The following is a 13,376-nucleotide window of genomic DNA, read 5'->3' as shown; positions in this document are numbered from 1 at the left end:
GCGGGCCATGCATGGGTGACACTTAGGACGTAATATTACAGAAGAAAAACCTTTAAAAACATTGCATAACCGTTACAATAGCAGTGTTGTGACGTATTCGATACGTCACAACACTCGAATATTTGCTGAGTGACGTCGAATATTTGCTGAATGTGATGTGTAAGGTTACTTTCAGGAACACAGACCAGAGATCTTTGACAAAATAAAAATTTGGGCGGCCAGCCTAGTTAGCTTAGTTGGTAGTGCGTCTGCCTCGTAGGCGCTAGGCCGCGGGTTCGATTCCCGCCCGGGGCGGATTTTATCCTGATGGGATAATGTTCGTTCTCGGAACGGCTGGCTTTCTCCTATCCTGTCTTCCTTCTCTCTCCGATTTCGGGACGATAAGACCCTAGAGTTACAGTTCCCTCTGTCAAACCTCTTAAAAAAAAAAAAAAAAAAAAAAAATAGAGAAGTGGTCAATGTAATCAAATTAAAATGTTCCTTCTGATATTATGTTGTTTCATAGGTACCACCTCCCTCCCAAATAAATGAGGAGGTTCAACAGACCTAAAGCACCGTTCAAACCGGTGGAAAATTGGTATAATACGTCGGTGAAACCGTCATAATAAATTGGTATATTGGTAATACCGGTATAACCCTGTGTCGACAAATTTCCCTTTTATTCGTGAACCGTTACCAAATAAGCAAGTGAATAGTTATATATTATACCAAATTGTTTTGATTTTTAATTTAATTTAATTGAAAGATCTACATTTACAATTTTGCACGTAAATACAGGAGATCAGTTTACATAATTGATAAAAGAAAGGAAAAATACAATAAAAAGCTAAATGTCAAATCAAAATAAAAGGTGAGAATATAAAAAATTTCCCTTTTATTTGTGAACCGTTACCAAATAAGCAAGTGAATAGTTGATCCCATGTGATTTTTCACGCGAAATCGAATGGTGCTCCTTTTAGCACTCTCTGACTTACAATTGAGAAGTTGCGGGTTCGATACTCCCCGGTGTCAACGAATTTTTCCTTTTATTTGTGTACCATTAACAAGTAAGCATGTGAATAGTTGATCCCATGGGATTTTTCACGCCGAATCGAATGGTGAAACTTTTAGCACTCTCTGACTTAGAGTTGAGAAGTTGCGGGTTCGATACTCAAATGTAATAGAAAGTCGTGTGATGTTCACACCAGATTTTTTTAGTTATATACCTATCATAGTGTATATCCGATGATCTGACTTCTGAACAAGTACCCTCTTTTTGCATGCAGGATTGAAATTTCGAGTTATAAGATTCTGAAATCTGACGAGTCTTTCCTCTAGTCCACCGTGTATAATGTCTGGAAATATCAAAACTAGGCGATCTTGATAATGATACACATTAGGACCTAGGCATTCACCATAGTGTATATCTGTGGATTATTGGATTCATCCACGCAGATCGAATACAATAGGTACCCCGTGATGGGTTCCAGTTAGAAATGACACCTGTCATAATGACAGTGTCATTAATGTCATTATCACTTGTGCTAGATTTCGATCATCTTGGACTCGGATTTTGTATCAGATTTCTAATCTCTATCATCTGGGAGCTGAATTCGGTGATAGATTGCCAGTAGGTAAAATCCGCCCCGGGCGGGAATCGAACCCGCGGCCTAGCGCTTACAAGGCAGACGCACTACCAACTAAGCTAACTAGGCTGGCACCAAAAGTTTGGGTTATCAAAATGACACCTACTCCTTGCTAAATTTTATGATTTGACTTGGACTCGAACCACCAAATTTCAGGTCTGCAGTCCACCGTGCTAACCACCACACTACTCAGGTTAATATGTCACCCTTGGACCCCTTGGTAGGCTATAGCAATCTACGGATTGAAGAAGTTTCCCTCTGTGTATATCAGTTTATTTTGTATTTCGTTTTCCTCTACTTATTTCGGAGCAATTTTGCAATGAAATTACATTTCTTTCAAAAATCACTAGATTTTGACCTCAAATCACTAAAGCACTAGATTTGCCAAGAATTCACTAAATTTAGTGAAAAATCACTAAGTCTGGAGACACTGCTACTTACCTAATATAGAAAAGGACAGAGAGGGAGCTAGAGAGAAAGAGAGAGCTTCTAAATCTAAAGCAAACAATTACGTAAAATCCACAGTCACAAAGGAAAACGAGGGGAGGGAGAGGAAGAAGGTCAAGAGGGGTAAAAGCTATTTAAATTATGCTGAAAAGTGGGGATAATCAGGACTGGGGAGGTAGGGTAGATAGGTAGGTATTAGGTATTTACAGAGGTAGGTAGGTAGCATTGATAGGCTAACAGCAAGTGTACAAGAAGGAGAAGAGGACAAAGAGAAAGACGAAGAGGAAGAATAAGACGAATAAGAAGAAGACCACCTGGCATCTGAGAAATGGCATATTTTCTCTCCAAGGTGCTAGCCAGAGTGTGCAGGTAAGTTGGTATGCCAGAATGCTCTAGTCGACTCGAGTGTGTGCTAACTTCCTAACTATAGTCACATCGTTCTTAAATATCTTCTGAACACATCAGACATCATTTTTGATCAGTGGAGGGTGGTAAGTTTGTTTCAAGGGATATCAGAAGGAGGGGGAGGGTGTTCAGGCGAAAGGCAGAGGACAGAAATCCGAAAGACAAAACCGATTTGACCTCTAAGCAGATGATGAGCCAAAAAACTCGGAATCATAATCCGGAAGTGATAAATTGGGAAAAAGTGAGTTTACTCCCAAGTCTCAAAAAAAGGTATGAGTTTATTTACAAAAAAAAGTCATGTAATTACGAGTTTTCAATTCAAAAATAAATATCTGGTATGAGAAAGAATGACATAACTAGAATAAGAAGAAGACGACCTGGCATCTGAGAAATGGCATATTTTCTCTCCAAGGTGCTAGCCAGAGTGTGCAGTTGGTAAGTTGGTATCCCAGAATGCTCTAGTGGACTCGAGTGTGTGCTGACTTCCTAACTATAGTCACATCGTTCTTAAATATCTGAACACATCAGACATCATTTTGATCAGTGGAGGGTGGTAAGTTTGTTTCAAGGGATATCAGAAGGAGGGGGAGGGTGTTCAGGCGAAAGGCAGAGGACAGAAATCTGAAAGACGAATCCGATGTGACCTCTAAGCTGATGATGAACCAAAAAACTCGGAATTATAATCCGGAAGTGATAAATTGGGGAAAAAGTGAGTTTACTCCCAAGTCAAAAAAGGCATCAGTTTAATTACAAAAAAAGTCATGTAATTACGAGTTTTCAATTCAAAAATAAATATCTGCCATGAGAAAGAATGACACAACTACTTGATTAACGGAACGAATAAAGTTCTAAACTTTGAACTTCTAAATTTTGATTAAACAATTTTGCCCGTTCCAAAGTTTAGTCCTAAATAACGGGCCTTTGGCCGTACAATGTCCGAACCGTACAATTCCCAAAATTCAGTCCAGGCGGGAAACTTTGGATCTATAATTCTACATCCTTCAATGAACCTCTCTGTTGACTCACCGACGAAACCACACCCGAGAGACATGGCACCGGACCAAATACCTGCCGGGGGAGAACAGGGGGAATGTTGAAAGTTAAGGGAGAACTCACGTCACGTGAGGTCATGGGGAGTCAGAAAGATGAAGTTCAAAGTTTTCCCATTAGATTGTAGCCATTGTTGAAGTTTTCCCATTTTCGTTCAGGACAGCCAAACTACTATCACATCACGTGAGCTCATAAGGTACGTGTAAAGTTGTAAATCATTTTGTATGGTTGGGAGTCAGAAAGATGAAGTTCAAAGTTTTCCCATTAGATTTTAGGTGATTTCGTTCAGGACAGCCAAACTACTATCACATCACGTGAGCTCATTAGGTACGTGTAAAGTTGTAAACCATTTTGTATAGTAGGTACTCCTAAAATCATTGTTTTCTAATGAAAACTTTGTACTCTAACTACATGGACATAGGTTTGTGCTCTTTTAACTCAAATATGAGCGATTTGGGCCGAACTCGTAAAGTTCTGAAGAACGAGAACTCTTTTGGAACTTTTTCAAAATATAGGGTCGCAAATCGCCCAAATGGTTATCCACCACTGAAAAGTTCTTCACCAAAATAGCAATAAATAGCTGTCCATTATGTTAGTAGGTAGTTAATATGAAGACGAGGAGTAACTAGAATAAAACTATATCATGATAGTAGGCACTTAGGTAGGTAACAATGTATATAGGTATAGAAATACGAGTAGATATTGTTAGATATCAAGATGTACAGTGAAAACCAAATCATGCAGAAATATTGAAAATATGTCGCATTCTCCTAACCATCATCTCTCGAGTATTAATAGCAAAAATACTTGTGCCAGCCTGATCCCAGAAATTTCTATTGCTAAAGAAAGAGCAAAGGCTGAGTGCGAAGGGCATCCAGTCGTAAAATTTTGGTAGCCGAAACCAAATTTCAGTCCAAAGCAATGACCCCACAGGACTGATTGAGAGGCTGACCCCGTCTGAATACGGGAAAAGGCGAAGAAGAAGATGAAAGACACATATAGGTAGGTAGTAATCCAAGTTGGACTAATCGTTCTTGAGTTCTGCCGGAAAAACAGACAAAATAAAGACAAAGGCGTCAAGTTGAAAATTGGAACTCACGTCGATAGTAAAAAAAAAGCTTTACCTAATAATAAAAATTAATAAACCTCAAATTGGTCAAATTTTTAACTTAGACCAAAAATAGCTCAGACATGCATCAACAAAAGAAGAGAAAAAAAAATGCACGAAATACCTATCAAAAAACAATAAATCTACACATCCAGATCAGATTTTACTTAGAACAACAATAATAATTAACTGCCTTGCTACACCATTGATTAAAAAATAATTCAATAAATTTATTTTTCAAAAACAGCTCAAACCTGGAGTAAACCAATACCTGGAGTAAAAAGTTTTAAATTTGGGCGGAAAAATCCGGGTTTAAATCGCGATCGCGATTGGTATCAAAAAGATCGCGGATTTGACGAGATGACTTCCTAAAGATTTCTTCGTTAGTTACACCGATCTCGTATCGCAAGTGTAGAGTAGAAGACTAGGTACATTACTAAGGTAGGTACCACAATACCATCAGAGGATACCACAAGAATTGTGCTGGTGAATGAATGACCGAGGAGGAGGGGAATTTCAGCTTGTGGATCTTCATCATAATAATATTATGAATCATCGGTCCTCAAAAAAAAAAAAAATAATAATAATAATCAAGTCATGAATTATTTGTGGAAAAAGCAGGAGCATTTTCACAACTTTTGTGGGGTAGGTATCACAGAATGACTGAGTGCCTCCTTTGCAAATCAATTTCCATATTTCAATAATCTTTTTGCGCTGGCAATGTCGTCACTGGTAGTAACTCGATTGTCCTCACGAGGATGAAAGGTGAAAGCCTCTCGAACTCCAAGCTTCTTCTTCTTCTTCTTCTTCTTCTTCTTCTTCTTCTTCTTCTTCTTCTTCTTCTTCTTCTTCTTCTTCTTCTTCTTGTACTTCTTCTTCTTCTTCTTCTTCTTCTTCTTCTTCTTCTTCTTCTTCTTCTTCTTCTTCTTCTTCTTCTTCTTCTTCTTTCTTCTCGAACTCCAATCACAGAGCCCAAAAAACTTCGACCCCGCCGGGTATTGAACCCGGGACCTCCGGCGGCGGCGTACAAGCCTAGTGTGATACCTTGGATACCAACAACGCTTATCTTTGCTGAACTTCAATGACCTGATTAAACGTGTTTTTGCTACTGGCGGCTATTTTGGGCCTAAAATCGGGTCTTTAGGAAGGCATCCTATAGTTAGCTTGGAGGGTTAAGGGTTTGTTTTGTATGCGCTAGGTTGCGAGTTTTGTTACAAATGTTGCCATGATGTTGGTTGAGTACCACTCACTTGCCTTTAGTATGATACTATGCTAGGTAGAAGGCATAATATCCAAGTAATCATAGGTACTTACGTCTTATGAGAGGTACAGCTTGATATCAGAACAATTGGCTGAGGTTCTGTGGTTTTGAGGTATAACTTACCGAAAACTTACCTACCAAAACGTAGCTTACCAGGTCATTTACTTGGGCAGGTGGAATTATTTAATTTATATCAAATACCTAGGTCTAGAAACTTGGAAACCATTCATTTTATTATTATTTTTTTTCCATCAAGGAAGTCAAAAATTCAAAATTCACTTTTGGGTAGCCACACTAGCCAGCTCATAAGTATCCAAATAAGTAGGTACCTTCAAATTGATTTTTTTTCATATATAGGTAATTGTCATTTTTCGTGACTTTTTTTAGTTTTTTGCAAATATCTCAAAAGGTAGTTACTTATATTCATCTTCTAAAATATTTTCTGGTTCTTCTTCTAAATACCTATTGCCTACTGGTACCTACAAAACCTGACTAGTGTTGTGCTCTAGTTTCCAATTTAGTTCTAAATGGAAATGGAGGAACCCATACATAAGTATACTGACAGATACCATAACGTTATTTAAGGTGTTGTGGTTCTAGAGATAGAGCGATCAGTGTGTGAAATGTGAATGGATCTCGTTCTTATAATATAAGATGATATAAGAAGATTACTTACCTATATCTATGGTTTATCAGCTTTTTTAGTTGTATACCTACCTATCATAGTATATCTATTCAGATAATGCAGAGATGTGTCTTTTAGGTGAATAACGAGAAGGAATTTCTAGTAGGTATACCGAACAAGATGATCCATTCTATACCTTTTTTGGGTGCCATCTATTTAACGAAACAAGACAGGAATTCTTCCGAAAGATAGCTGCTATCTTCGAAGTGCTATCTGCGGAAAGATAGCACTGGAATTACCTGCAGACAAGGTCGTAGGAGACATCTCGAAGAATTGTTTGCTGGGCAAACATGACTAGAACCAGAAAGCAAAATGTAACTCTTTGAAAGAAGTACATTTTCTCCGATCTGTGGGGCATTGAATCCGACACCTTCAGCATGACACACAAGCACCAAGCACGGTCTGTCTTTCCTTGCCTCATTATTTAGACTTTAGAGATTAGTATGTACCTATGTAGTTTTTATTTTGTTTTTTGATAGGTTTCTGATGTCTTGTACGTGTGTTCAGGTATTCAGATAATGCAGAGATGTGTCTTTTAGGTGAATAACGAGAAGGAATTTCTAGTAGGTATACCGAACAAGATGATCCATTCTATATAATTCAGATAATGCAGAGATGTGTCTTTTAGGTGAATAACGAGAAGGAATTTCTAGTAGGTATACCGAACAAGATGATCCATTCTATATACCTTTTTTGTGAGTGCCATCTATTTAACGAAACAAGACAGGAATTCTTCCGAAAGATAGCTGCTATTTTCCGAGTGCCATCTATTTAACGAAACAAGACAGGAATTCTTCCGAAAGATAGCTGCTATCTTCGAAGTGCTATCTGCGGAAAGATAGCACTAGAATTACCTGCAGACAAGGTCGTAGGAGACATCTCGAAGAATAGATCAGTTGCGCTTGGGTCATGTTTCAAAGTCATAGAGCTCTGCGGAAAGATAGCACTGGAATTACCTGCAGACAAGGTCGTAGGAGACATCTCGAAGAATTGTTTGCTGGGCAAACATGACTAGAACTAGAAAGCAAAATGTAACTCTTTGAAAGAAGTACATTTTTTTCCGATATGGGGCATTGAATCCGAGACCTTCTGCATGACACACAAGCACGGTCTGTCTTTCCTTGCCCCATTATTTAGACTTTAGAGATTAGTATGTATGTATCTCATCGTATTGATAAAAAAAAATGAATAAGTACTACCATCAGGATACCAGAATATCATCAGAGGATACCACAAGAATTGTGCGAATGAATGACCGAGAAGAAGGGGAGGGGTATTCAGCTTGTGTGGATCTTCATCATAGTTATGAATCATCGGTCCTCAAAAAATAATAATAATAGGTAATAAATAAAATAAAATAAAATAATAATGGTTCGGTGGATCTTAGTAAAAGCAATAGTTGGTTGGAAGAGCTCTTTTAGGAGAATCCTGTCACTTTAAATAAAGTAGGGGTAGAGCATGGTCACCCATCCGAATATCAAACACGAACAACATTGCTTAACTTCAGTGATGCATGGGGACTTGTGCATTTAACGTGCTTTTGCCGCTGGCTATTTTGGGCCCCAATCAGGCTTTTGGCTTCTCTACAAACCAAGTAGGTACATGTTGTAGCCAGTCTGGTTAACTTGGAAGGTAACTTGTTTGCCTTGTAAGCGCTAGGTCGCCTGTTTGATTCCCGCCCGGAGCGAACCTTATCCCAAATTCTCAAATAAGTAGATGAGATTCTTTCTCGGAACGGCTGGCTTTTTCCTATCCTGCCTTCCTTGTCTCTTCAATTTTTGGACAATAAGACCTTTGCTGTTACAGTTGCCTCTATGCAAACCTCTTAGGGAAAAAAAAATGATGTTGAGTACCACTAACTTAATACCTATTCCTTTAGCATGAAACCACTCTAGTAGGTAGAAGGTATGTATAATATCCAAGTAATCATAAGTACTTACGACTTATGAGAGGTACAGCTTGATATCAGAACAAAACTGGCTGAGGTTCTGTGGTTTTGAGGTATAACTTACCGAAAACTTACCTACCAAAACGTAGGTATATATGTAGCTTACAGGTCATTTACTTGGGCAGGTGGAATTATTTAATTTATAACAGGCACATCTAGAAACCATTTATTTTTTCATCCAGGAAGTCAAAATTCACTTTTGGGTAGCCACTAGCCAGCTCCTTCTCTTTTTGATTTCGGGACGAGAAGACCTTCGTTGTTACGGTTCCCTCTATCTTCAAGACTCTTCATTATTATCATCCTGGGTGACGGGTTTGATTCTCGCCCGGGGCAAACTTTATCCGAAACAGATAAGGTTCGCTTCTCTTTTTGATTTCGGGACGAGAAGACCTTCGTTGTTCCGGTTCCCTCTATCTTCAAGACTCTTCATTATTATCATCTAAAGGGAGGTTTTTTTTTTTTTTTTTTTTTTTTTTTTTTTTTAGGTGTTTGATAGAAGGAACCGTAATAAAAAAATTACTAGTTAGGTACTGAGGTCTTATCGCCCCGAAATAGCAGAGAGAAGAAGGAAGACAGGATAGAAAAAGCCCGCCGTTCCGAGAACGAACCTTAATTGGGAAAACCTAGCACTTACAACTGTGGGTGGGAATCGTACCTTTGCCCCAGCGCTTACAAGGTTCACTGCTCAGCCAACATAATTACTGCAAGGAACACGAAAATTTTTCTCTCACGACATAAATTTTATTCACACAAATTGTAAAAGGAAGACAGGATAGGAGAAAGCCAGCCGTTCCGAGAACGAACATTATCCCATCAGGATAAAATCCGCCCCGGGCGGGAATTGAACCTGCGGCCTAGCGCTTACAAGGCAGACGCGCTACCAACCAAGCTAACTAGGCTGGTCATTATTATCATCCTTCATTCCATCAAGACAAAGAAATTCTCACCTCGGCCAGGATTCGAACACGAAACCTCCTAACTGTCCAACTCTTCAAAGCTGAACTTACCGGAGTGCGGAGTGCACATGGACTCCCCAGAGCTCCGTCTGGTTCGGGAACACACACAGACGTGGCGGTAACATTTGAGGACAGAGGTGATGGTGACCAAACATTGGACGGTTAGGGTGATCACCAGACCCAGGTTGGAGAGGACCGGGGCCCAATTGGTGACCTCCACATGGGCGTCGACCAGACCTAGGTCATCCTGGGAGATAAAATAGATAAAGTTACACATGGGAATCCTCAGGGTTTAAAAAAAGTTTAAAAAATCATCAGAAGTTCATCATCAGAAGTTTAAAAAAAGACCTTCACAAAGGACTTTGAGATTATCCCTCTAACTAAGTCGTAGGCAACAGTAAAATTGTGAAGCAAAATAATTAAATAAAACTAATGAAATGAAAAATGCTGCCACCAAACCCACCCTAAATTAGCCAGGTGGGTACAACATTAATGTCTCGTATTCGGGTGGGTAAGGCCAGCCACTCACTACCAGGTAGACCTGATCAGGTCCGGCGGTCAGGTCTATCCGATACCTGATGAGCACACGCACTATGAGGTAGTCCTGACAGGCGGACCTGATCAAGCGCACCTGTCAGGTCTACCTGATAGTTAGTGGCTAGTACTTCGCACTCACCTCTTGGAGCGGCACAAAGTAGGTGGGCCGTTGAGCGTCCCGTAGCAGCCCCGTAGAGGCGATAACCAGAGCCAAATTGTCCACAGCCACATTAATCAGACCGAGAGCCAAATAGATAGTCAGGCACAGTACTGACACGTGATGGCGGGAATGGTAGCAGGACCGAATGCCGGACAGCACCCCGACGAAACCACACCCGAGAGACATGGCACCGGACCAAATACCTGCCGGGGGGGAGAACAGGGGGAATGTTGAAAGTTAAGGGAGAACTCACGTCACGTGAGGCCATGGGGAGTCAGAAAGATGAAATTCAAATTTTCCCATTAGATTGTAGGTGATTTCGTTCAGGACAGCCAACCTACCATCACGTCACGTGAGGTCATTGTGGGAGTCAGAAAGATGAAGTTCAAAGTTTTCCCATTAGATTTTAGGTGATTTCGTTCAGGACAGCCAAACTACTATCACATCACGCGAGCTCATTAGGTACGTGTAAAGTTGTAAACCATTTTGTATAGTACTCCTAAAATCATTGTTTTCTAATGAAAACTTTGTACTCTAACTACATGGACATAGGCTTGTGCTCTTTTAACATCATGGACTCACAGACGGGCTTGTAATTTCTAATTACTATTGTGTTTATACCTCGGTATAATTCACACTATAAATAAAAACTAAAAACTAAAATTAAGTAGTACATAGGTATAGGTATGGTATATGTTGTTATTTAGGTATGTAGGTACCTACACTTGTGCTCTTTTAACATCATGGACTCACAGACGGGCTTGTAATTTCTAATTACTATTGTGTTTATACCTCGGTATAATTCACACTATACAATACACTAAAAACTAAAATTAAGTAGTACATAGGTATATAGGTATGGTATATGTTGTTATTTAGGTATGTAGGTACCTACACAAAAAATGTGGGACAGGTGATAAAAATGACCCCTAAGTTTTATGACTTGACTTGGACTCGAACCACCAACCTCCAGATCCGAAGTCCACCGCGCTAACCACTACACCACTGAGGTTGGTTTGTTATTTACTATTTAGGTATGTAGGTACCTACACAAAAAAATGTGGGACAGGTGATAAAAATGGCCCCTACGCATTATTTTAACAGAAGTGTAACACTAGTAATTTATTGCATTACCTTCCTAATGCATGCCTATCTGCCTACCTTAATGCGTAGGTACCTAGGTACCTCTTCTGTAATGTGAACCTGTACCTATTGTTTAGAATTTTTACTTTCTAAGTTTCAATGACCTATAATCTAATCACCTAATTCACCCACTGTCCAAATCTATTCTGCTACAAATCGCTGATGGCCTAACCTTTTTTTTTTTTGATAGACGGAACTGTAACGCCTAAGGTCTTATCGTCCCGAAAGCGATTTTTACTTTCTAAGTTTCAATGACCTATAATCTAATCACCTAATTAACCCACTGTCCAAATCTATTCTGCTACAAATCGCTGATGGCCTAACCTTTTTTTACAGAGGGAACTGTAACTCCTAAAGTCTTATCGTCCCGAAAGCGAAGATAGAAGGAAGACAAGATAGGAGAAAGCCAGCCGTTCCGAGAACGAGTCCCGAAAGCGAAGAGAGAAGGAAGATAGAATAGAGGGAAGCCAGACGTTCCAAGAACGAATCCTATTCATTCAGGATAAAATCCGCTCCGGGCGAACCCTTACAAGGTAGACGCGGTACCCTCCAAGCAAGCTAGGCTGGCGGCTTAACCTTTTAATTTTGTAATCGTGAGACTGCCAAAAACAAAATCATTTTTACTTTCTAAGTTTCAATGACCTATAATCTAATCACCTAATTAACCCACTGTCCAAATCTATTCTGCTACAAATCGCTGATGGGCTAACCTTTTTTTATAGACGGAACTGTAACTCCTAAGGTTTTAACGTCCCGAAAGCGAAGAGAGAAGGAAGATAGAATAGAGGGAAGCCAGACGTTCCAAGAACGAATCCTATCCATCCAGGATAAATCCGCCCCGAGCGGGAATCGAACCCGCGACATAACGCTTACAAGGTAGACGTGGTACCCTCCAAGCTAGCTAGGCTGGCGTCTTAACCTTTTAATTTTGTAATCGTGAGACTGCCAAAAACAAAATCTGAAATAGGGTAGCGTGACCAAACCTCACCTGCCGCAAAACTGGACAGGGCCGCATCGTGCAGGATCGCCAGGATCGCGAACACCACCATCAGCAGGCCGCACGTCATCTGAATGCCGCCCAGAATGAGCAACAAGTTCCGCTCCGACCGGGAGACTTTGAGCACGATCTTGCCCGAAGGTGGCGGCGGCGGCTTCACGAAGTTTTCCGAGGCCGAGGAGAACTTTTCGTATTTGTAGAAGCTGTTGTAGTTGGTGAGAGATTGGTAGGTGTTGGACGTGGGTTGGGCTCCATCGCGTCATCTGAATGCCGCCCAGAATGAGCAACAAGTTCCGCTCCGACCGGGAGACTTTGAGCACGATCTTGCCCGAAGGCGGCGGCGGCGGCTTCACGAAGTTTTCCGAGGCCGAGGAGAACTTTTCGTATTTGTAGAAGCTGTTGTAGTTAGTCAGGGATTGGTAGGTGTTAGATGTGGGTTGGGCTCCGTCAACCAGAGCGCTGCTGGAAGGTGGGGACTTGAGGACAAATTTGGTCTCGCTGACATACTTCCCGGGGAGGGGCGGAAGAGGGGGCAACTTTTTCTTCTTGTGCTGCTGATCTGCGTAACTTTTATGCTGCTCCATGATTTAGGATTCGGGCTACACTCGCGATTTTGTCGAGCCCGAAGGTGGCGGCGGCGGCTTCACGAAGTTTTCCGAGGCCGAGGAGAACTTTTCGTATTTGTAAAAGCTGTTGTAGTTGGTGAGAGATTGGTAGGTGTTGGACGTGGGTTGGGCTCCGTCAACCAAAGCGCTACTGGAAGGCGGGGACTTGAGGACGAATTTGGTCTCGCTGACATACTTTCCCGGGAGGGGCGGAAGAGGGGGTAACTTTTTCTTCTTGTGCTGCTGATCTCCGTAACTTTTATGCTGATCTGCGTAACTTTTATGCTGCTCCATGATTTGAGATTCGTTCGGGCTATACACTCGCGGTTTTGTCGGTTCACATCGTGTTTATGGTTTCACCGTAATTAGAGGATTCTATTTCAAGATGTTATTAGAGGATTTTGATATTTACATTGTGAGAACTGAATTAACTGAATTTCTACAGCACG

The 13,376-nt window shown here is 40.7% G+C and overlaps 1 protein-coding gene across 1 annotated transcript; it reads right to left on the bottom strand.

Moving 5' to 3' along the window:
- Positions 1–3,503: 3,503 nt before the first annotated feature.
- LOC113471163 lies at positions 3,504–12,906 on the bottom strand (the record flags this gene model as incomplete). Its single annotated transcript, XM_026830098.1, has 6 exons — positions 12,581–12,906; positions 12,314–12,525; positions 10,162–10,385; positions 9,537–9,732; positions 7,436–7,537; positions 3,504–3,545 (listed from the first exon to the last, which is right to left on the bottom strand). Coding segments are annotated over exons 1-6 (1,102 nt in total), but the record flags the coding sequence as incomplete, so codon positions are not given.
- Positions 12,907–13,376: the final 470 nt, after the last annotated feature.

This window comes from Diaphorina citri, unplaced genomic scaffold, assembly GCF_000475195.1.
Source record: "Diaphorina citri unplaced genomic scaffold, Diaci psyllid genome assembly version 1.1 scaffold2123, whole genome shotgun sequence".
In the NCBI taxonomy this organism is placed as follows: Eukaryota; Metazoa; Arthropoda; class Insecta; order Hemiptera; family Psyllidae; genus Diaphorina; species Diaphorina citri.
This window is presented reverse-complemented; position numbering and strand designations above follow the sequence as displayed.